General features: G+C 44.5%; 2 protein-coding genes across 4 annotated transcripts in view; one reads left to right on the forward strand and one right to left on the reverse strand.

Moving 5' to 3' along the window:
• Positions 1 to 17,294, reverse strand: part of LOC141121817 (uncharacterized) — a 116,437-nt gene extending 99,143 nt beyond the window's left edge. The window contains exons 1-8 of the mRNA XM_073611533.1: positions 15,827 to 17,294; positions 14,206 to 14,329; positions 13,995 to 14,089; positions 13,687 to 13,905; positions 13,404 to 13,610; positions 13,155 to 13,296; positions 4,252 to 5,143; positions 2,698 to 2,821 (exon numbers count right to left, since the gene is read on the reverse strand). Of these exons, the coding sequence (XP_073467634.1) occupies positions 2,698 to 2,821; positions 4,252 to 5,143; positions 13,155 to 13,296; positions 13,404 to 13,610; positions 13,687 to 13,905; positions 13,995 to 14,089; positions 14,206 to 14,290 (1,764 nt within the window). The 5' untranslated portion in view covers positions 14,291 to 14,329; positions 15,827 to 17,294. The remainder of the gene's footprint in view (positions 1 to 2,697; positions 2,822 to 4,251; positions 5,144 to 13,154; positions 13,297 to 13,403; positions 13,611 to 13,686; positions 13,906 to 13,994; positions 14,090 to 14,205; positions 14,330 to 15,826) is intronic.
• Positions 1 to 25,215, forward strand: part of LOC141121843 (uncharacterized) — a 215,238-nt gene that overhangs the window by 176,289 nt on the left and 13,734 nt on the right. The gene's annotated exons all lie outside the window — the stretch shown is intronic.

Raw genomic sequence — 25,215 nt, forward strand, 5'->3', positions numbered from 1 at the left:
TATGTGTTGATTATCCAGGATCAGACGTTCCCACAGAAAGATTCTTCTCTTGTACAATGTCAGGACAGGTTATGTGTTGATTATCCAGGATCAGACGTTCCCACAGAAAGATTCTTCTCTTGTACAATGTCAGGACAGGTTATGTGTTGATTATCCAGGATCAGACGTTCCCACAGAAAGATTCTTCTCTTGTACAATGTCAGGACAGGTTATGTGTTGATTATCCAGGATCAGACGTTCCCACAGAAAGATTCTTCTCTTGTACAATGTCAGGACAGGTTATGTGTTGATTATTCAGGATCAGACGTTCCCACAGAAAGATTCTTCTCTTGTACAATGTCAGGACAGGTTATGTGTTGATTATCCAGGATCAGACGTTCCCACAGAAATATTTGTCTCTTGTACAAGGTCAGGACAGGTTATGTGTTGATTATCCAGGATCAGACGTTCCCACAGAAAGATTCTTCTCTTGTACAATGTCAGGACAGGTTATGTGTTGATTATCCAGGATCAGATGTTCCTACAGAAAGATTCCTCTCTTGTACAATGTCAGGACAGGTTATGTGTTGATTATCCAGGATCAGACGTTCTCACAGAAAGATTTTTCTCTTGTACAAGGTCAGGACAGGTTATGTGTTGATTATCCAGGATCAGACGTTCCCACAGAAAGATTCTTCTCTTGTACAATGTCAGGACAGGTTATGTGTTGATTATCCAGGATCAGACGTTCCCACAGAAAGATTCTTCTCTTGTACAATGTCAGGACAGGTTATGTGTTGATTATCCAGGATCAGACGTTCCCACAGAAAGATTCTTCTTTTGTACAATGTCAGGACAGGTTATGTGTTGATTATCCAGGATCAGACGTTCCCACAGAAATATCTGTCTCTTGTACAATGTCAGGACAGGTTATGTGTTGATTATCCAGGATCAGACGTTCCCACAGAAAGATTCTTCTCTTGTACAATGTCAGGACAGGTTATGTGTTGATTATTCAGGATCAGACGTTCCCACAGAGAGATTCTTCTCTTGTACAATGTCAGGACAGGTTATGTGTTGATTATCCAGGATCAGACGTTCCCACAGAGAGATTCTTCTCTTGTACAATGTCAGGACAGGTTATGTGTTGATTATCCAGGATCAGACGTTCCCACAGAAAGATTCTTCTCTTGTACAATGTCAGGACAGGTTATGTGTTGATTATCCAGGATCAGACGTTCCCACAGAAAGATTCTTCTCTTGTACAATGTCAGGACAGGTTATGTGTTGATTATCCAGGATCAGACGTTCCCACAGAAAGATTCTTCTCTTGTACAATGTCAGGACAGGTTATGTGTTGATTATCCAGGATCAGACGTTCCCACAGAAATATTTGTCTCTCGTACAATGTCAGGACAGGTTATGTGTTGATTATCCAGGATCAGACGTTCCCACAGAAAGATTCTTCTTTTGTACAATGTCAGGACAGGTTATGTGTTGATTATCCAGGATCAGACGTTCCCACAGAAAGATTCTTCTCTTGTACAATGTCAGGACAGGTTATGTGTTGATTATCCAGGATCAGACGTTCCCACAGAAAGATTCTTCTCTTGTACAATGTCAGGACAGGTTATGTGTTGATTATTCAGGATCAGACGTTTCCACAGAAAGATTCTTCTCTTGTACAATGTCAGGACAGGTTATGTGTTGATTATTCAGGATCAGACGTTCCCACAGAAAGATCCTTCTCTTGTACAATGTCAGGACAGGTTATGTGTTGATTATCCAGGATCAGACGTTCCCACAGAAAGATTCTTCTCTTGTACAATGTCAGGACAGGTTATGTGTTGATTATCCAGGATCAGAGGTTCCCACAGAAAGATACTTCATTGGTACAATGTCAGGACAGGTTATGTGTTGATTATCCAGGATCAGACGTTCCCACAGAGAGATTTGTCTTTTGTACAATGTCAGGACAGGTTATGTGTTGATTATCCAGGATCAGATGTTCCCACAGAGAGATTTGTCTCTTGTACAATGTCAGGACAGGTTATGTGTTGATTATCTAGGATCAGACATTCCCACAGAAAGATTCTTCTCTTGTACAATGTCAGGACAGGTTATTTTTTTTATTATTCTTTATTTTAATTTTTTTTAAAATGCCAACATACAATAATACAAAACACATTTTACTCACACCTAGCATTTTACCGTATATTCTCCTGCCACCCTTCGGCACCCCACCCTACCCTACCTCTTGCTTACGGAACCGTCTGAGACTTTTTTTAAAATTTCTTTTTACCTGTTTCGACTGATTACCCCATTCTTCTATTGACTTATTACCTCATATCTCCAAGTCTTTTTAAATGCTTTCCAGCTTTCCCATTTGTCTATTCGGTCCTCGTTTTCCTCCTCCCCACTGCATTTTAGACTCTCAAGATTATATGTTTCTTCCATACTGAATAACCAGTCCCGGATTTTGGGGCTTTCTACTTCCTGCCATTTTTTGGGTATAAGACTTTTTGCTGCATTTATCATATAGGGGATTACTGATGCTTTGTATTGTCTAACGGAACCTTCCACTCCGTGGAACAGGCATGTTCACGGTTCTTCAGGTATAGTTTTGTTAGTGATTTCCTTTATTAATTGTAAGACCTCTTTCCAATACTTTTTAATTATGGGACACTCCCACCACAAGTGGGCCATCGTTCCTATTACCTTGCATCCTCTCCAACACTCCGGGGATTTCCCTGATTGATATTTGCTTATTTTATCTGGGGTTGTGTACCACCTTGTCAGGCATTCATAATTCATCTCAGCCGTCTTTGTATCAACAGCAGAGCTGTGTGTTAGTTTCAAAATCTTTTCAATAATGTGCTTCTTAACTCATGACCCAAGTTCTTTTTCCCATTTTTTAATGTATGGCGGGACCTCCATTTCCTCCATTGCTGATATTTTGTATATCCAAAATATATTGTTTCTTGATTTTACCGTCATAAAAAGGCACTCCAGCAGCCTTAATTCTTCCCCGGATCCTATTGGTTGAGGCAATTTCTCCACAAAGTGCCTCAGCTGAAGGTACCGCCATTCATTAATCACCATTAAGTCAGTGTCCAATTTTAACTCCTGATATGTGCTTATTTTTCCCATGTTTGTTATATCTCTCAGTTGTGCATTGTACTTTTTTATCCAATTCCCACCTATTAACCTTTTCCCTGGGATAAAGTACGCCTTCGTTCACAAGAAACGTCATCGCCCCGTGCTTTTCCACGCCCACACTAACACTGTTATCTGACATCTTGATTAACGGTCTCTGGCTGGCCGCAACATGTGCGCCACAGATCAGTAATAGGACACACTTACCACTCACTACTACATGTAGTACCACCACGCTAGCATCCCTTATTATACCTGTAACATTAAAAGTCCCGGTTTGACTTGAATGCCCCTCGCAGCACAATACTGCATTATCACCACTAGATGGAGCGAAGGAAATCAGTGTATGAAATAAAATACATCCAATATTCACCACGACTGGGCAAATGCTGGTCACATTCATTCAACTAAATAATCTAAGTGTTTGTGAAAGCTTACACCACAAAATGTACTCAGCCAATGAAAGGTAATGACTCCATTTTTATTTTTCTACTGCTATCAACGGCCAACACGGTACAACACTTCATCCATGTCTTTGGTGATCTCTGATCTCCTTATCAACTGTTTCTTACATGATGAAGATCAGCCATGGAGTATATCTTTGGTGTATATCAGGGTGTGCTTCTTCCCCACATGAGAGCTGTGATGTCCAGCAACATATAGAAGACATTTCCCACACTCAAGGCACTAATACATCTCGAGGGTTGTGTGGGATCCCTGATGTACAGGAAGACAGGACTTCAGTGAGGAACAATTCCCTCACTCAGGACAGGAAAGTGGCTTCTCTCTCATGTGACATCTCTGATGTCTGTTAAAACTGTAATTGTCTAAAAAACATTTCCCGCACTCAGGACAGGAATACGGCTTCCCCCCCTGTGTGAGATCTCTGATGTTTGTAAAGATGGGACTTCTGTGAAAAACATTTCCCGCACTCAGGACAGGAATACGGCTTATCCCCTGTGTGAGATCTCTGATGTATGTAAAGATGGGACTTCTGTGAAAAACATTTCCCACACTCATGACAAAAATACGGCTTCTCCCCAGTGTGAGATCTCTGATGTCTGTAAAGTTTGGATTTCTGTGAAAAACATTTCCCGCACTCAGGACAGGAATTACGGCTTCACCCCCATGTGAGATTTCTGATGTGTGTAAAGACTGGACTTGCCTGAAAAACATTTCCCACACTCAGGACAGGAATACGGCTTCTCACCCGTGTGAGACCTCTGATGTGTGTAAAGACTATACTTGCCTGAAAAATATTTCCCACACTCAGGACAGGAATACGGATTCTCACCCGTGTGAGATCTCTGATGTGTGTAAAAACTATACTTGCCTGAAAAACATTTCCCGCACTCAGGACAGGAATACGGCTTCTCACCAGTGTGAGATCTCTGATGTGTGTAAAGGATGGACCTGTCTGAAAAACATTTCCCGCACTCAGGACAGGAATACGGTTTCTCCTTCGTGTGAGACCTCTGATGTTTGTAAAGATGGGACCTCTGAAAAAAACATTTCCCGCACTCAGGACAGGAATACGGCTTCTCCCCCGTGTGAGATCTCTGATGTGTGGAAAGACTGGACTTCACTGAAAAACATTTCCCACACTCTGGACAAGAATACGGCTTTTCACCCGTGTGAGATCTTTCATGGACATATAGTTCAGATTTAAAATGGAAACATTTCTCACACTCAGGACAGGAATGCGGTTTTTCCCCCGTGTGAGATCTTTTATGCAAATTAAGACGGGATTTAAAATGGAAACATTTCCCGCACTCAGTACAGGAAAACCTCTTATCTGTTGGAAGGACGGCACCGTCCCTCACAGTCTGAGGTTCCTCAGGATAAGAGGAATACGATGGTCCATCTACACTGTGTGGTGCCGGGTGGACATTTGAGGTAGTCGGGTTTTCTCCTGGACTATACTGTGTGATGTCCTCATCTTCTACTTTACAGTCTGGAGACAAAGTGAGACAATCCTCTGAGGTTTTCCTCATCTCCCGTCCATCTACTAAAATAGAAATAAAAAGATTATTACTAGACAGAATCTGCCCCAAACTGGCTGCCAAGTTGTCTCCCAGGCCCGCTCATTCTCCTTTCCCAAAATACGTGAAAAGGCGGGAACTCTTACACAAAATTCTCAGCGGATTATGGCCGCGTATGGCCGAGGAGGGATCCCAACCTTCAGGTCTTTCTGCTTTTTAAGACGAGATTCTGCTCCCTAAGCTGGAAAACAGACACAGATCAGCCCTAGATCAACCGATCGCGGAAGCGAAGGTAGTGGAAGTGATCAAAACCTTGAAGAAGGGCTCGGCCCCTGGACCAGATGGGTTCTCTACCGGGTACTACCGGTATAAAGTTTTTGCTCCCACTATTACTCCATTCTTAATGAGATTCTTCAACTCCCTTCGTGAGGGGTCCACCTTGGACAACAAGGCCAATCTTGCTTATGTTTCAGTAATCCCCAAACCGGGTAAGGACCACTGTGATGTCAGCAATTACAGGCCTATATCTCCGATCAACAATGATCTAAAAATACTGACAAAGATACTGGCCAATAGATTATCTAAATTTATAGAAAGCTATGTGCACAAAGATCAGGTGGGATTCATCCCAGGGAGACAAGGCCCATATCAGAGACGTAGAGCAGTAGATATAGTATCCCTTTTGCAGTCAAAATGGGATAGGGGTCCACATCAGGAGGGGTTCCTGCTATCAGTAGACCTACAGAAAGCTTTTGACACTGTTGACTGGTCATACCTATTTAAGGTCCTTAATAGATGAGGATTTGGCCCAAGGTTTGTGCAAATTATATGAGCTCTATATGATCGTCCAAGCTTCAAAGCTGTTACTCAGACCCTTTCCCAATCTCAAAGGGGACTCGACATGGATGCCCTCTCTCCCCTATAATTTTTGCCATTGCAATCGAAACCCTGGCAATTGCAATTAGGGACCACCCTGACATTCATGGGATGAGATGTGGCCAACGTTCGCATAAATGTGCCCCATTTGCGGACGACCTGCTACTGTTCATCGCCTCACCTCTTATTTCTACTCCTAATATTGTTAAACTCTTACAGGACATTGGGAGGGTCACTGGACTTAAAGTAAACATGACCAAATCGGCAGCGTTAAACATTTCCACCAAAGCGCCGTTGGTTGAACGGCTAAAAGACCACATTGAATTTGTCTGGCATTCGTCACACATTCCTTACCTGGGTATCAGCTTAGCAGCCACTATAGACCAACTATATAATAGCAATTACCCTCCTATGTTTACAAAATTGGGTGCGGATATGTCCAGCTGGGGACAGGGTGACCTGTCATGGCTGGGTAGGGTGCACTCGATCAAAATGACCCTCTTTCTTAGGATCCTATATCTTTTTCGCTCCCATCCAATTCCGGTAAAGAAGCATCAATTAGAGAAGTTTCAACCTCAGATAACAACATTTTTATTTGGGGAAACAAAGGCTACTGATGCCCTAAAAGCGTACTATATAGAAGATGCACGCGTGGAGGTCTGGGGTTACCAAACCTCTGGAAATACTACCAGGCGGCTCAACTGGCACAATTTTCTACTGTCTACACTTTTGGCAATAAACCAGATTGGGTTGACATGGAGAGATAGGCGGTTCCATTACATACCATTGACTTTTTGATATGGGCTCCCCCAAACAGAGGCCCCCAATTCTAGCCCCTACCCTTTTACATTAGATGGCTTTATGTGACGTTTTATATAAATCTACTCACTTGATATCAGGTATCCGCCCGTTAACCCATCTGTTTAACCACTAAGCCACCGCCCACCGTCATATGACGGCGGGACGAGGCTTCTGTTGTTCTGGGCGGACGTCATATGACGTGATCGCCCTCCGGAGCCATTAGGGGGCGCGCGCGCGTGCCCGCTGCATCGCTCAGGACCCGGTGCGTGTGCCCGGTGAGTAAGCACTCAGTCCTGAGTGCGAAACGCGTCAGCTTACCTGTACTTTCTGCATGACAGTCTTGTTGTTTTGATGATCCCATTTTTTCAATAAAGTGAAGTTTTTTGACTACATCCAGTGTGCGGCATCCAAATCTTCTCCTCCATTCAAGCCTGCTTTGCCTAGCATTCAGCCAGCACCTGGAGCTCTTCTGCTCTGAAACTTCTACTTACACCTGGGTCAGTGTCAGCCTGAGCGGTGGAAACACTTTCTTTGCGTGTGCCCGGTGGCCGCAATGTCCGCCGGGCACCCGCGATTGCCGGGTAACAGAGCAGGACCGTGGATCTGTGTGTGTAAACCCAGATCCATGTCCTGTCAGAGAGGAGAGGAGACTGATGGTGTGTCCCTTGTACATAGGGACACCGATCGGTCTCCTCCCCTAGTGAGTCCCCTCCTACCACAATTAGAATCACCTCCCTAGGACACACATTAACCCCTCGATCGCCCCCTAGTGTTAACCCCTTCCCTGCCAGTCACATTTACACAGTAATCAATGCAATTTTATCGCACGGATCGCTGTATAAATGTGAATGGTCCCAAAAATGTGTCAAAAGTGTCCGATATGTCTGCTGCAATATCGCAGTCACAATAAAAATCACAGATTGCCACCATTACTAGTAAAAAATAAATAAATAAATAAAAATGCTATAAATCTATACCCTATTTTGTAGACGCTATAACTTTTGCGCAAACCAATCAATATACGCTTATCGCGATTTTTTTTTACCAAAAATATGTAGAAGAATACGTATCGACCTAAACTGAGGAAAAAATTTGTTAAAAAAAAAAAAAATTGGATATTTATTATCGCAAAAAGTAAAAAATATTGTGTTTTTTTCAAAATTGTCCCCCACAGAGGTGATCAAATACCACCAAAAGAAAGCTCTATTTGTGGGGAAAAAAATGATAAAAATTTCATTAGGGTGCAGTGTAACATGACTGCGCAATTGTCATTCAAAGTGTGACAGCGCTGAAAACTGAAAAATGGCTTGGGCAGGAAGGGGGTGAAAGTGCACTGTATTGAGGTGGTTAAAAACCCGCAGTTTCCTCCTGGTATGGCCATTAGGGCATATAAATGGTGGACGGACAAGGGCTTATACAAAATAGGCCACTTCATGTCCTCTATGGGACCTCTGAAGCTAAGCCATTTGTGTCAGTAAGCTGAAAATGCCCCCTTCTGAAAGGTTTCGCCTACACCAAACTCGCCATTTCTTATCATCCATTTGGGACTCAAAACCCGACCCACGGAGAAATACTATGTATGAAAGATGGTGTACTGAAGCCATGGATCAGAGAGGAGGAATATCATTAATCTATGCAGCACTGGTGGAGAACCTAGAAAAACCCTCATATGCCCTTAACTGGGAACGTGATGTGGAGGTCAGTTGGGAAGCTTTTAAAGTCATGGTAAACACTTCCTTGATGGAAGTCAGTCTAAAGATTATTCCATGCTGGTATATGGTTCCCTCTCGCCTGGCCAATATATTCCCGAACACGTCCCCACTGTGCTTCAGAGGATGTGACATTTTGGGCTCATTCTTTCACACTTGGTGGGAGTGCCCTCGGATTCGGGGGTTCCGGAATAAGATTTTTTGTTTGCTGCGTAAAGTAACCGGACAAGCTCTGCCAAAAACACCCGAGTTGGCTCTACTGAATAGCAGGCCGGTCGGTTATAGTAAACGCCTACAGAAATGTATCCATTTCATGTTGTTGGGAGCTAAGATGACGATCGCTCATGCCTGGAAGCGACCCTCAGTATTCGTTGCTGCGGCAAAACGGAAAATATCATGGATAATGACCCAGAAGAAGACAGCAAATCTTCTCCTGGACACCTCTGACAAATTTGTAGCTGTCTGGGAATTCTGGCAGAAATATCTTAAAGTGCCTTTGTAATAAACATCTGCAAACTATTACTTATAGATGCTCCATAGTGCCATTTTATTTTTTTCTTTCTCTTTGACCTTTCTCTTTTCTTCTCTGTATCTCGCTCATCCTGTCCAAGGATTATCCTTTCAGCACCCTCATTTGAATACTTGGAACTTGCACTCTGGATCGTTCCGGTTAGCGATGTAACATGGGATAAGCTGTCAGACTGAAATTTTCACCAAACGTAATCTCTTACTGTGAGTCAGTAAATGGGGTGGGTGGGGCTACCTGAGATCGATAGGTATATGAAACCAATCTCTCTGACATAAACTCTATTTACCTTACTTAAGTTTAAGCTAGAAGATGTAATGGATTCCTATTCAAGAATGTAAAAGCGTTTGCAGGATAACATAAAGTGAAAAACCTTTTATAAAGCGCTAAGTGCTACAGGTGGAGTAAATAGATAAAATCCTGTGCATTCGTGGCCCTCCCTGCGCAAATGTAGCAAGGGAGTCTTTACGGTTCCATCCAAACTAAGTGAAAAATATAATATAATAATATATGTGTGATAGCTTAACAGAAATCGTATGTGTACGTGTCTATCCCTGCACAGTTGTGACAAAAAAAAACAAACAAATCCAAACAATCTAAGTGCAGTCCAAGGATATATATATGTATAACAAAGCAAATAAGAATGTGATTCAAAACAGTCCAGTGATCAGTTAAGTTGTGCACATTGAAAGGCAAACACTCCTAGAGCTGGTGTGCTACCATCTGATCTGAATCATTTAAAAACAGGAGAAAAATTAGTCCCAATAACGATGATATGCAATATTCCAAAGATCACAGAAGTTCATTCAAAAGGTGACTTATGTACTCTGTTGCATAGGTATTCATGTGACTTTCGTGCTTCCCCTCTCAGGTCCCCACTCACCAGCTACCACTACCCCTGCAGGGATGAATGGCATATATAGTATACAGCAGCTGAGGTCTCTGATGTCTCTCCAGGTCAGGATACTTCCAATTCCCCGTCAGGATATCCTGTGTCAGCCGAATACTAGGAGGTAGCTAGTATATTCCAGTGTTGATCTGAGCAGAAAGTCCTCATATGAAAAAGATAAGGGCTCCAATAGTGTAGTATCAAAAAGTTTTAAGTTGATTAGAAACTATATTTAAAAGAACATAACCATCTCCCACCCATGGTAAGAGGTCATCTCAAAACTAAAAACTGAACATTCAAAAAAAAAAAAAAAACAGGGTCTGTATGCGATTTCGGAAAGCCGTGGGTTAGCAGCGTGCGCTCCAACTGCGTTCCTCCCGATTTCCTCTCAGGCCCGGAAGTGAAGTTGTGTGCGTGGCCTCGCTTTACGCGTTTCATAATGAACGTCTTCTGAAGCGCTACAAGCTGTAAACTCCCTACTTTACATTATAGCAAAGAGTCATTTCTTCAGTGTTGTCACATGAAAAGATAGAATAAAATATTTACAAAAATGTGAGGGGTGTACTCACTTTTGTGAGATACTGTATTATTATATTTTTCACTTAGTTTGGATGGGACCGTGAAGACTCCCTTGCCACATTTGCGCAGTGAGGGCCACGAATGCACAGGATTTTATCTATTTACTCCACCTGTAGCACTTAGCACTTTATAAAAGGTTTTTCACTCTATGTTATCCTGCAGACGCCTTTACATTCTTGAATAGGAATCCATTACATCCTCTAGCTTAAACCTAAGTAAGGTAAATAGAGTTTATGTAGTTTATGTCAGAGAGATTTGGTTTCATATACCTATCGATCTCAGGTAGCGCCACCCACCCCATTTACTGAGTCACTTTATATTCTGGACCACTCTTTTTTTGGGAAGTTCCTTTTTTTGGGGAGGCAGCAACCTAGCCACTATCCTAAGCGCAGGGTACTCTACGTTTGTAATCTCTTACTGCTTTGAATTATGACCTCTAGTTCAGCTCTTTTCTCTTCTTCTATTGTTCATAGAACTGGATGGGTACTGCGCAATGGTGTTTCTTTGTGAGGAATCGTTCTTGGTGTCTGGTGTGCTCTCTATCCCCTTTGACACAGTTAGATCTCATATGGGGTGTTGGGGTGGGATGGATACTGCCCATTCTCTGATACAATCCCTTCCAGTTGTTTAATTATTTCTCCTGGTCTTATCTCGCAGTACTCACTTCATGGCAGAGCTGAGCTATTACTTTTGTGTGCATATGTTACTTATCCTACAATGTCACAGGCGGACAGTAAATGCTACTAATTTGTGTTGTGTGTGCATTGTTAAAATTCAATAAAACTTTGAAAGGAAAAGATTATTACTAGACATGAGCAGATTGGTTCCCCTAAACCAGGACTCCGCCCACATCAGGCAGCTTTGTCTCTGAGGATCTTACAATTCCCCCCTCAAGGAAACTAGTAAATGGGTCCTCTGATCTCCTACCAGTTCATTTCTTTATTCATGGACCTTAGTCAGAGAGTGAGGAAACAACGAGAACTGTCTTTTATAGGAGTGACAGTGATGAGGGGATTATAGGACGAGTGTCCCCACCCCCTCTATCACTCATTGCCATCTTCCCAACACAAGAAGTTCTGCACTTCCTTATTTAGTCCATGATTTAGTCATAAATAACAGCGGAGCTGAGTCCCACCAGAGGTCAGAGAGTGAGGATGGGGGGAGAACAACCAAGATGAAGAATGGACTGATCCTGAAGACCACCATCATTGGGTTATTGACTCCTCCCTCATTATCACTTTCTGTTTAAGGTTCCAAAGTCTGAGGATGTTATCACATTATTATCAACATGTAAAAGTCTGTGCTCCAATCAAATCATCAGATATAAAATGTCCAGCTGGTAGAAAATGGGTGTAACAAAAGAGAATACATATTATGTGTATATATAGCAGCGGGTAGAGGGGAGAGAGCAGAAGTCAGGACTATGTAATGTACAACATATTGTATAAGATACAACAGATAGGACTATATAGTATCAGAATGCTGTAATATACAACATAGAGTATATAGTGCAGGGGTCAGGAGTATGTAATGTACATTATAAATTATACAGTGTAAGAGTCAGGACTCATAATACTGGTATTCAGTAATCAGTGGAAGATTAAATGTTTACATGAGACAAGTTGCAGAGGTCCCACACCGCTGCCTCCCATCTCCTGAGACTGCACTCAGTGACTTGGGTCTGAGACTATACAGACATATCCCTCCACCCGACACAGCCAGCAGACAACAGAGCAAGTAATCCCGGGAGAATTGCTCTGTCAGAGATCTTACTAGACCCGGGTATGGGGCAGAAGACCCAAAGCACATACCCCAGGTGCAGAGCTGGGACAAGGGGTGGGCAGGAGGGAGAGCCCTGGGCACTGTGGTATCATATGAGGTGGAGGGGCATTGGAGGGGAGGGATTTTGTGTTGAGAAGGGGAATTTGGGGGGTGGTAGGGATAAAAATTGTTCTAGGAGGACACATTTGGGTGTGTGTGCTGGCAGTGGTAATTTGGGGGGGGGGCCTGTGTTGGGAGGGGGGTGGGGGAAGAGGATTTGTGCTAGGAGGGGGGATTTGTGCTATGAAATTAATATGGTAGAGAGGAAATATATATATGTTTTGTTTGTTTTTTTTTTTAGGGGGGGGGGGCATTGTGCTAGTAAAGATGATTGGTGGAATTTGGGCTGGAAGAGGGGGATTTGGAGTGAGGATTTGTGATAGTAAGGGGATTTTTTGTTGATTAGTGCTGGGGACATATGGGGAGAGAGAGGATTTGAGCTGGGGGAGGGAATTTCACCTGGGGGGGGGGGGGTATGTACTGCTTACAGTGTGAGCATGCAGATTAGTGCTTATATTGGGGGGGAGGGGATTTTCGCTGACACATAATGCTTATACATCTTGAGGGGGGGGGGCCGAGGTGCAATTTGGCATGTTTGCCCTGAGCTCTGGGTGACCTTGTCCCATTACTGCCCAGATGCCTAGGTCGAGTAACGCCTATAGTGAAAATGAACAATTTACTCCCAGCTGAACCCCAGAATCTCCATAAATCCAGTCTAGATACATAAATTGTGTCTGCAGCACAGAGAAGGAATATTATCACCCAGTCCTTGCCCTTCTCTGGACCAATCAGTGAGCAGTATGGGTGGAGGAATGTATATGGTGTTAATGACCCACCTGTGCTGATCTCTGTAGGAGTGTCCTCTTCTATAAATGTCCCCGTTATTCCATCCTCCTCCATAGACTGCTGATCATCCCTCACATACATCTCTTCTTCTTCTGCTTTAACCTCAAATTCTATATCGATTGGATCTCCACTCTAAATCAAGAAAACGAGAGAGAATATCATCTGTGAAATATAAACTTGCATAAAATCCACACATTATCTCCACAAGTCCATGTTCTAGATACTTTCGTCCCACCAACCTTGTAATGGTGAGGGATGGTGTGATGTTCCTGTGTGGAATCCCGGGAATACAGAGGATGGGGACATCTCTCTGGTGGGTTCCTGGTATTAGGTGGCTCCATCATATCCTTGTGTCCTTCTGAAAACTCCTCCATCACTCCATACTCCTCATCCTCCTCTTTATACTCTTCTTTAACATCAATATTATCATCCCCAAGGATTCCACTCTGAACGATGTAATAAAACATTGTAACAAACATGCTGTGTAGAAATCACAACTACCAATAATTGTCAGTCATCTACCTGATGATGGTGAGGGATGGTGTGATCTTCCTGTGTGGAATCCTGGGAATACAGAGGACGGGGACATCTCTCTGGTGGGTTTCTGTAGCTGGATGACTCCACCATGGTGTCCTGGTACAGATCTTTGTGTTCTTTTAGAGACTCTGACTCCTCCATCACCCCATCCTCCTCTTTTATCTCTTCTTTAACCTCAACTTTAGAATCTCTCAGGTTTCCACTCTGAATATATAATAAAAATGACATCAATTGTAACAATACAGATAATGTACAGATCCTAATGATACTATCAGTGATTGTTCCTCATCTACCTGATGTTGAGGGATGGTGTGATCTTCCTGTGTGGAATCCCGGGAATACAGAGGACGGGGACATCTCTCTGGTGGGTTCCCATTACTGGACCCATCTGTAGGAAACACACACACTGACTGAATACATTGTTTCTATGTGTTTATCAGATGATGGGGGATCTAGGTGGATCCTCCGTACTGCTCTCTCCTTTACAATAAAGTCTCCTCTTACCCGGTGATGTGAGGGGCGGCTGATTGTCCATCATGACGTCCTTGTAGAGATCCTTGTGTCCTTCTAAATACTCCCACTCCTCCATGGAGAAATAGACAGTGACATCCTGACACCTTATAGGAACCTGACACACACAATGATACAGTCACCATCCAGACACATCCCTTGTCTGTTACTGGACTTCTTTCTCTATTCTATCAGGGAGGGAGGTGGAGGCAATGTGATGGTCATATGATCTCCAGACTTCACAGGAGGAAAACTCTAGATCTGAACACAAATAGTAAAATCAAATGATATTCCCAGAATCCTCCTCACCTCACCATTCAGGTCTCCATTTTATTAAAGCCTCACTTCAGACTGAGGTATAATTTATCCACACAGGACCCCCACACTATGCAGGTTCAAAGCTAGTTGCAGGTATTCTGACATCATTACATACAATGCAGGACCAACAGTCCCACTTTGCTAGTGAGGATGCGAAGGGTCCGCCCACATCCTAAGAGCATCAGAAAACAAAAAGAGATGGAGGGACATTGGGAGGAGGAGCTGTGAGGTCAGTGTGATGTCATAGGACATATAGACTCTGGATGGAGGGACATTTGGTTGGTTAGATTTGAGGGGTCCTCTATATGAGGCTCCCATGCAAACCAAATCATTGTTCCTGGGTGTGTCCTACCTTTCCTAAACTGAAGAGTGAACTTTGACCTTTACCATACAGAAATCTGTCAGGAATCTGTGAAAGTAAGCTCTCATGAGATCAGGTGATGTGCGGAGGAACGGAGTGTAAATATCGGACAATTTTCTCCAGAGCTCCTAATGGTGGGGATGGATTTTGCTGAGTGCTGGTGCCAAGTTTCCACCCCCCAGGATCACTGCAGGTGTGGAGAAAAGCTGTGTAAGAGGATATGGAGGAGAGATGAGGAGGAGATCCAGGAATCAGGATAAAGGTCAGGACAAGCAACAGACGAGCGCATCCAAGAGATGAAGCCGGGGTCACTACACAGAAAATCAATCCAAGGAAACAACAGGCAGGACGAGGAATAGCAAGAAGGAGCTCAGAGACCAATGAGAATATTGCTCAGCCAATGGGAGATTATCTCAGCATGACTTACATAATGAAGGAGATGAGGGGGAGGGGAGGAAGTCACTTATGGTGACCATAGAGACATGGAAATTCAGCTGGTTCAGCAGGGATCGGTCACATTTCCATCCATGTGTGGTCACTGCCGGATAAAAGTCACTCCATCAGCGGCTGCAGCCAATAGCTTCATCACTGATCTGTGTATTCTGAGAGCGGAGGAGCGCCCCCCATTGTCAGAATACAATAGTGCAGCGGGGAGGATTCTCCCATCCCCCTCCAATGTGTGGATGGGGGAATCACTTCAGTTTTTTCCTCTCATCCCGCTGGATGAACAATAAAACTAAACCATGTATGGCCAGCTTTGGAAGCAAAATATATTAATCATCAACTGATCCCCTGAAGGGGTTATTCTACATTTCCACACTATATATGTGTGTATCATCATCTGCTGGAGATAAAAGACATCACAGTGACTATGGAGGAAGAGGACGGACATGACGGGGGGTTACTGGGTGTAAATAGAAAATAAGATCTTATTACCTCCTCTACTGCCACTTCTAGCAATGTCTTCTCTCTACTTCCTCCCGACTCACCTCTCACCCGGAACTTCCTGTCTGTCTTCCATAGAGACTTCCTGTCTGGGTAGAAGTGAGATCACCACCTTGTGGAGATCAGAGGAACTGCACCCAGAGAAACATCTCGTAGTGTGAACACGGCCTTGTGCTGTGTGTGTATGTACTGTATATCCTTATAGATGGGTCATCTCCACTCCCACCAAGGGGGATAGAAATATATTACTGCTCGGGGGGAGACATTTTGGCCTCCTTTGATTTTGCAGTAAAATTGATGGCTGATTTAGTCATGTAGAACATCTGTTATATGGATACAAAGAACCCCAGCCGAGAGTAAAGGGTGGAAATGGCTCCTGATCCCCAGATTTGGGCAATTATGTCACCAATATAAATAGAATAAAACCCGCGCTATGTGTAACAACTCAAATACCTACAAAAATAACTTATACCGGACTGCTGCTGTAACAAAGGTAAGTATTCCCTTTATCAACTAGAAGAGCATTATGTGTCACAGCGCTGTCCTATTGTGTGTGCACATAAATCATCACAAATACACTAAAATATGTGGAGACATTCATATATAAAGTGCTAGGGGCTCAAATAATATTCTCTGCAGATCTACTGCTTCCACTTTACACCTACATCATTCATCTTATGGTGTTTATCAATAAATGACGTAAACTGATCCATGTGCAAATTCATATACAACATAAAGTGCGTTGTGCTCAAGATGCTGTTCCCTGCAGATCCACTGCTTCCACTTTACACCTACTTCTTTAATCTTATAATATTTGCTGATATAATAAATAAACTAAAAACCTGTACAAATTCATGTAATAATACAATATTTTGTGCTCAATATAGTGTTCTCTGCAAGTCCACTGCTTCCACTTTACATCTACTTAACTTATTTTGCTCAAACAAGTCCACCAATCAATGAAAAGTTGATGAGGTGTAAAGTTCTCGGTGCTCCAAACTGTGCCAGCTGTAGTGTAGCCACGCCTTCTTCCACCTCTTACACACGTGATGGTGAGGGCGCCCCCTTAGTAGTGCTTCCCCACTCACCAGAGCAATATGACTCCCAGCTTTTCATCTACCAGAGTCACCAACATCCTTCACACTCTCCTCACCTCCGATGGCAAAGGAACTGGATCCTCCTCGCTCACTCCTGAGAGTCTGCTGAGCTTTCTGTCATCTCCCTCCTAGACTCCTCCTCCGATCGCTGTTCCAGCAGGAGCTCCGCCTCTTCATACACACTCAGAGCTCCTCCTCTTCATACACATTCAGAGCTCCGTCTCTTCATACACACTCAGAGCTCCACCTCTTCATACACACTCATGGAGGAGAGGAAGGTGAAGGATATACAGTACATACACACACAGCACAAGGACGTGTTCACACTACGAGATGATTCTCAATGTTGAAGTTCCTCTGATCTCCACAAGGTGGTGATCTCACCTCTACCCAGACAGGAAGTCTCTATGGAATACAGACAGGAAGTGATGTCAGATACAGACATTCCATTTGATAAGACGTAGAGAGAAGACGCTGCAGGATCTGGCGGCAGAGGAGGTAATATGTAGATTAACCCCTTCAGGAGGATCAGTTAATAAATATTATATTTTGCTTCCAAAGCTGGTCATACATGGTTCAGTTTTATCATTCAGCCAGCAGGATGAGAGGGAAAAACTGAAGTGATTCCCCCATCCACACATTGGAGGGGGATGGGGGAATCCTCCCCGCTGCACTATTGTATTCTGACAATGGGGGGGCGCTCCTCCGCTCTCAGAATACACAGATCAGTGATGAAGCTATTGGCTGCAGCCGCTGATGGAGTGACTTTTATCCGGCAGTGACCACACATGGATGGAAATGTGACCGATCCCTGCTGAACCAGCTGAATTTCCATGTCTCTATGGTCACCATAAGTGACTTCCTCCCCTCCCCCTCATCTCCTTCATTATGTAAGTCATGCTGAGATCATCTCCCATTGGCTGAGCAATATTCTCATTTGTCTCTGAGCTCCTTCTTGCTATTCCTCGTCCTGCCTGTTGTTTCCTTGGATTGATTTTCTGTGTAGTGACCCCGGCTTCATCTCTTGGATGCGCTCGTCTGTTGCTGGTCCTAAGTATTCAGACCCTTTGCTGTGACATTCATATATTTAACTCAGGTGCTGTCCATTTCTTCTGATCATCCTTGAGATTGTTCTACACCTTCATTTGAGTCCAGCTGTGTTTGATTATACTGATTGGACTTAATTAGGAAAGCCACACATCTGTCTATATAAGACCTTACAGCTCACAGTGCATGTCAGAGCAAATGAGAATCATGAGGTCAAAGGAACTGCCTGAAGAGCTCAGAGACAGAATTGTGGCAAGGCACAGATCTGGCCAAGGTTACAAAAAAATTCTGCTGCACTTAAGGTTCCTAAGAACACAGTGGCCTCCATAATCCTTAAATGGAAGATGTTTGGGATGACCAGAACCCTTCCTAGAGCTGGCCGTCCAGCCAAACTGAGCTATCAGGGGAGAAGAGCCTTGGTGAGAGGGGTAAAGAAGAACCCAAAGATCACTGTGGCTGAGCTCCAGAGATGCAGTCGGGAGATGGGAGAAAGTTGTAGAATGTCAACCATCACTGCAGCCCTCCACCAGTCGGGGCTTTATGGCAGAGTGGCCCGACGGAAGCCCCTCCTCAGTGCAAGACACATGAAAGCCCGCATGGAGTTTGCTAAAAAAAACACCTGAAAGACTCTAAGATGGTGAGAAATATCATTCTCTGGTCTGATGAGACCAAGATAGAACTTTTTGGCCTTAATTCTAAGCGGTATGTGTGGAGAAAACCAGGCACTGCTCATCACCTGTCCAATACAGTCCCAACAATGAAGCATGGTGGTGGCAGCATCATGCTGTGGGGGTGTTTTTCAGCTGCAGGGACAGGACGACTGGTTGCAATCGAGGGAAAGATGAATGCGGCCAAGTACAGGGATATCCTGAACGAAAACCTTCTCCAGAGTGCTCAGGACCTCAGACTGGGCCGAAGGTTTACCTTCAAACAAGACAATGACCCTAAGCACACAGCTAAAATAACGAAGGAGTGGCTGCACAACAACTCCGTGACTGTTCTTGAATGGCCCACCCAGAGCCCTGACTTAAACCCAATTGAGCATCTCTGGAGAGACCTAAAAATGGCTGTCCACCAACGTTTACCATCCAACCTGACAGAACTGGAGAGGATCTGCAAGGAGGAATGGCAGAGGATCCCCAAATCCAGGTGTGAAAAACTTGTTGCATCTTTCCCAAAAATACTCATGGCTGTATTAGATCAAAAGGGGCTTCTACTAAATACTGAGCAAAGGGTCTGAATACTTAGGACCATGTGATATTTCAGTTTTTCTTTTTTAATAAATCTGCAAAAATGTCAACAATTCTGTGTTTTTCTGTCAATATGGGGTGCTGTGTGTATATTAATGAGGAAAAAAATTAACTTAAATTATTTTAGCAAATGGCTGCAATATAACAAAGAGTGAAAAAATTTAAGGGGGTCTGAATACTTTCTGTCCCCACTGTACATGGAAAGTATTCACCCTGAACGGGTGCTTACCCCTCCTTTTGCCATATAGTACTGGCCGTGATGATATTCCAATGGAGATGTTCTCAAACTGATAATCAGGGGAGGTGTCTGTGGTGCCGTGTGCTTAAGTCCATCCATTTGCGTATTTGTTGCAAGTGACTGTTTGATCCGGGGGGGGGGGGAGTTTCCTTGGAGCTTCACTTTTTGGCGTCTGCTGTATAGAGTTGTGATTGCCGGGAAGGCTCACAGACATCTGCAAGGAGGTTTCCACACAACTTCCGGATCCATGGCTGGAAAGCAGAACTACGGTGGCCGAAGTGGCTCAATGGAATTTGCGGAAGTAGATTACCGCTGAATTCCTGGATGTCAAAAAGTAAGGGGACGCCTTACATTCCTGGATTGGGGACCAGAGAGGAGTACAGGGGTGAGCTGGCGTCAGCTACGTCGATGCGTTTTGTGCACATAGCCGTGCACTTTGTCTGGACGTTGTACGTAGGTAGCAACCAACAATTTATAGGGGACAGTGTCCAATCACTTCTTGCCTACGTAATTTTTACCAAATGCTGCCATCCTGTGGTGACACAAAATACAGTACTACAGTTGGATAAAATAGACAGGTGAATTACCAGAGGGAGGGAGGGAACTATATAGGAGACCTATGTGAGGGATTGCGGCGAAATAGATATGGACAGGTCTCTTTCCCATGCAGCTCACATTGTCGAGTTGTTGGGTTTATAGTCTGTGAAGAGAAGGGAGTGCGTGGTTGAAATCAAATGTGTCTGGGGTGACTTTTCAGAGCAGAGGTGCTCAAAAGGAGTCAATTGTCTGAAACAGGAGGATTTTTTGTCTAATTTTTTTAAGTGTGGGATCATTAAATACGTTCAGTCTGGTATCTGAGGTTTGTCATGTCTAGACGAGAGGTGGGATGCTGAACAGAGTTTCTCTTGTTCATAGAAGTTGTGGGCTAAAACCCTTTCATCAGACCAGTGTTGCACTAAGAAATTAGCATGCATGCTTGGGGGAAAGTCTGGGTTCAGTCTGTTTGGGGTCATTGGGCCTTGAATCGTCGAAAGGGGAGAGTGTTTGCAAGTCTTGTGAAAGCATTGTATTGTTGGTCAGACTAGAGGGTGGAGTTTTGATTTGGTAGGAACATGTCACTCCAGTATCCAGGGCAACAAGGCCAATGAAAGATTTGTGAAGGATTCTTCCAGTCTAACCCAATCTTTTGTGTATCCGTGAAGGTTCCAGTCCAGGATTCTGGTCAAGTGTACTGCTTTATAGTAATTGATAAGGTCTGGTAAGCCTATTCCTCCCAGGTGTTTGGGCAAGGCTAGTTGTGAGTAAGGATGAGCTCGGGCGTGTTCGCACAGCCCACGTGCAGAGCCCACCAGAAAGTCTCACTGCGCTGCGCTAATCACAAGCAGTGACATTTCCCGATCTCTGCAGCCGCACATCGGGTAAATGTCTCACTGCCTGTGATTAGCACAGCGTCGTGCCGACTTCCTGGCGGGCTCTGCACGTGGGCTGTGCGAACACGCCCCAGCTCATCCTTAGTTGTGAGTATTTAATCCTAGGTTTGCGGCATCCCCAAATGAAGTTGGAGCTAATGTTTCTGTAATTTTTGAAAAAGGTCAGTGGTACGTGGATCGGGATTGTTTGTAGTATATATAGGATTCTCGGTAAGGCATTCATTTTCAGATTCTGTTTAATTTTATTTTGGCGTTCCTCAATGGAGGGTGTGGGTATATTTGGTTTGTCTATGTTATAAAGTGTTGTGTAAAATCTCTCGAATTCTTGGGCTATATCATTGTTACTTGTGTATGTGTGTCCTTCTTGGGAGTGCAACTTGTGAACTGTTGTTTTAGCTTTCCTCGACTGTAATGCTTGGGCCAGCAAGTGCCCGCTTTTGTTTCCCGATTCGTAGAACAGTTTTTGAGACAGCATACATTTTTTCCTTACATTGCGACCCAGTTCTTCCTGTAATAGTTTGCATGTTTCAATGAGATCTAGGTAAGATCTTTGTGCTAGAGTCTGTTTGTGGAGGGCCTTCTAATGTCTTGAGTTTATGAAACAGGTCTGCGAGAGTTCGTTGTCTTTCTCTTTTAATAGCCGCTGCCATTGAGAAAAGCCTGCCTCTTATCACACATTTGTGTGCTTCCCACTGGGTTAGACAGGAGGTCTCTGGCGTATCGTTTTCTCTGAAGTAGTCGGTCAGGCATTTCGTGAGTGTCGATACTCTGGACTCATCTGTCATTAACATGTGGTCTAGTCTCCAGATATTAGTATATGTGGTTTTGTCAGGGAGGGTCAGAGTAATTGTAACCGGTTGGTGGTCCGAGATGGTCATGGGTTCTATCGTCACCTTGGACAGGAGAGGGAGATCCCTTTGAGTAGGGATGAGCTTCGAGTTCGAGTCGAACTCATGTTCGACTCGAACATTGGCTGTTCGCAAGTTCGCCGAACAGCGAACAATTTGGGGTGTTCGCGGCAAATTCGAATGCCGCGGAACACCCTTTAAAAGTCTATGGGAGAAATCAAAAGTGCTAATTTTAAAGGCTAATATGCAAGTTATTGTCATAAAAAGTGTTTGGGGACCCAGGTCCTGCCCCAGGGGACATGGATCAATGCAAAAAAAAGTTTTAAAAACGGCCAATTTTTCAGGAGCAGTGATTTTAATAATGCTTAAAGTCAAACAATAAAAGTGTAATATCCCTTTAAATTTTGTACCTGGGGGGTGTCTATAGTATGCCTGTAAAGGGGCGCATGTTTCCTGTGTTTAGAACAGTCTGACAGCAAAATGACATTTTGAAGGAAAAAACTCATTTAAAACTACCCGCGGCTATTGCATTGCCGACAATACACATAGAAGTTCATTGATAAAAACGGCATGGGAATTCCCCCAAAGGGGAACCCCGAACCAAAATTTAAAAAAAAAATGACGTGGGAGTCCCCCTAAATTCCATACCAGGCCCTTCAGGTCTGGTATGGATATTAAGGGGAACCCCGGCCAAAATTAAAAAAAAAAAATGACGTGGGGTTCCCCCTAAATTCCATACCAGACCCTTCAGGTCTGGTATGGATTTTAAGGGGAACCCCGCGCCAAAAAAAAAAAAAAAAACGGCGTGGGGTCCCCCCAAAAATCCATACCAGACCCTTATCCGAGCACGCAACCTGGCAGGCCGCAGGAAAAGAGGGGGGGACGAGAGTGCGGCCCCCCCCTCCTGAACCGTACCAGGCCACATGCCCTCAACATTGGGAGGGTGCTTTGGGGTAGCCCCCCAAAACACCTTGTCCCCATGTTGATGAGGACAAGGGCCTCATCCCCACAACCCTGGCCGGTAGTTGTGGGGGTCTGCGGGCGGGGGGCTTATCGGAATCTGGAAGCCCCCTTTAACAAGGGGACCCCCAGATCCTGGCCCCCCCCCTGTGTGAAATGGTAAGGGGGTACAAAGGTACCCCTACCATTTCACTAAAAAACTGTCAAAAATGTTAAAAATGACAAGAGACAGTTTTTGACAATTCCTTTATTTAAATACTTCTTCTTTCTTCTATCTTCCTTCATCTTCTGGTTCTTCTGGTTCTTCTGGCTCTTCTGGTTCTTCCTCCGGCGTTCTCGTCCAGCATCTCCTCCGCGGCGTCTTCTATCTTCTTTTCCTCGGGCCGCTCCACACCCATGGCATGGGGGAGGCTCCCGCTCTTCTCTTCTTCTTCATCTTCTTCTCTTCTTCTTTTCTTCTCTTCTTCATTTTCTTCTCCGGGCCGCTCCGCACCCATGCTAGCATGGCGGGAGGCTCCCGCTGTGTGACGGCGCTCCTCGTCTGACAGTTCTTAAATAACGGGGGGCGGGGCCACCCGGTGACCCCGCCCCCTCTGACGCACGGTGACTTGACGGGACTTCCCTGTGACGTCACGGGGAATGCCACAGGGAAGTCCCGTCATGTCCCGTGCGTCAGAGGGGGCGGGGTCACCGGGTGGCCCCGCCCCCCGTTATTTAAGAACTGTCAGACGAGGAGCGCCGTCACACAGCGGGAGCCTCCCTTCATGCCAGCATGGATGCGGAGCGGCCCGGAGAAGAAAATGAAGAAGAGAAGAAAAGAAGAAGAGAAGAAGATGAAGAAGAAAAGAAGAGCGGGAGCCTCCCCCCATGCCATGGGTGCGGAGCGGCCCGAGGAGAAGAAGATAGAAGACGCCGCGGAGGAGATGCTGGACGAGAACGCCGGAGGAAGAACCAGAAGAACCAGAAGATGAAGGAAGATAGAAGAAAGAAGAAGTATTTAAATAAAGGAATTGTCAAAAACTGTCTCGTCATTTTTACCTTTTTGACAGTTTTTTAGTGAAATGGTAGGGGTACTTTTGTACCCCCTTACCATTTCACACAGGGGGGGGGCCGGGATCTGGGGGTCCCCTTGTTAAAGGGGGCTTCCAGATTCCGATAAGCCCCCCGCCCGCAGACCCCCACAACCACCGGCCAGGGTTGTGGGGATGAGGCCCTTGTCCTCATCAACATGGGGACAAGGTGTTTTGGGGGGCTACCCCAAAGCACCCTCCCAATGTTGAGGGCATGTGGCCTGGTACGGTTCAGGAGGGGGGGGGGCCGCACTCTCGTCCCCCCCTCTTTTCCTGCGGCCTGCCAGGTTGCGTGCTCGGATAAGGGTCTGGTATGGATTTTTGGGGGGACCCCACGCCGTTTTTTTTTTTTTTTTTGGCGCGGGGTTCCCCTTAAAATCCATACCAGACCTGAAGGGTCTGGTATGGAATTTAGGGGGAACCCCACGTCATTTTTTTTTTTTAAATTTTGGCCGGGGTTCCCCTTAATATCCATACCAGACCTGAAGGGCCTGGTATGGAATTTAGGGGGACTCCCACGTCATTTTTTTTTTTTTAATTTTGGTTCGGGGTTCCCCTTTGGGGAATTCCCATGCCGTTTTTATCAATTTATTTTATTTATTTATTTATTTCAGGTACTTATATAGCGCCGTCAATTTACGCAGCGCTTTACATATACATTGTACATTCACATCAGTCCCTACCCTCAAGGAGCTTACAATCTAAGGTCCCTAACTCACATTCATACATACTAGGGACAATTTAGACAGGATCCAATTAACCTACCAGCATGTCTTTGGAGTGTGGGAGGAAACCGGAGTACCCGGAGGAAACCCACGCAGGCACAGGGAGAACATGCAAACTCCAGGCAGGTAGTGTCGTGGTTGGGATTCGAACCAGCGACCCTTCTTACTGCTAGGCGAAAGTGCTACCTAACTTCTATGTGTATTGTCGGCAATGCAATAGCCGCGGGTAGTTTTAAATGAGTTTTTTCCTTCAAAATGTCATTTTGCTGTCAGACTGTTCTAAACACAGGAAACATGCGCCCCTTTACAGGCATACTATAGACACCCCCCAGGTACGAAATTTAAAGGGATATTACACTTTTATTGTTTGACTTTAAGCATTATTAAAATCACTGCTCCTGAAAAAACGGCCGTTTTTAAAACTTTTTTTTGCATTGATCCATGTCCCCTGGGGCAGGACCCAGGTCCCCAAACACTTTTTATGACAATAACTTGCATATTAGCCTTTAAAATTAGCACTTTTGATTATTCATGTTCGTGTCCCATAGACTTTAACGGTGTTCGCGTGTTCGAACGAACTTTTTTCCTGTTCGCATGTTCTGGTGCGAACCGAACAGGGGGGTGTTCGGCTCATCCCTACCTTTGAGTAAGAAATAAATAGTCCAGTCTGGAATATTTTTTATGTGGGGCCGAAAAAAAAGGTCAAGTCTTTTTC

The sequence above is a fragment of the Aquarana catesbeiana genome, unplaced genomic scaffold (assembly GCF_042186555.1).
Source record: "Aquarana catesbeiana isolate 2022-GZ unplaced genomic scaffold, ASM4218655v1 unanchor233, whole genome shotgun sequence".
Taxonomy (NCBI): Eukaryota; Metazoa; Chordata; class Amphibia; order Anura; family Ranidae; genus Aquarana; species Aquarana catesbeiana.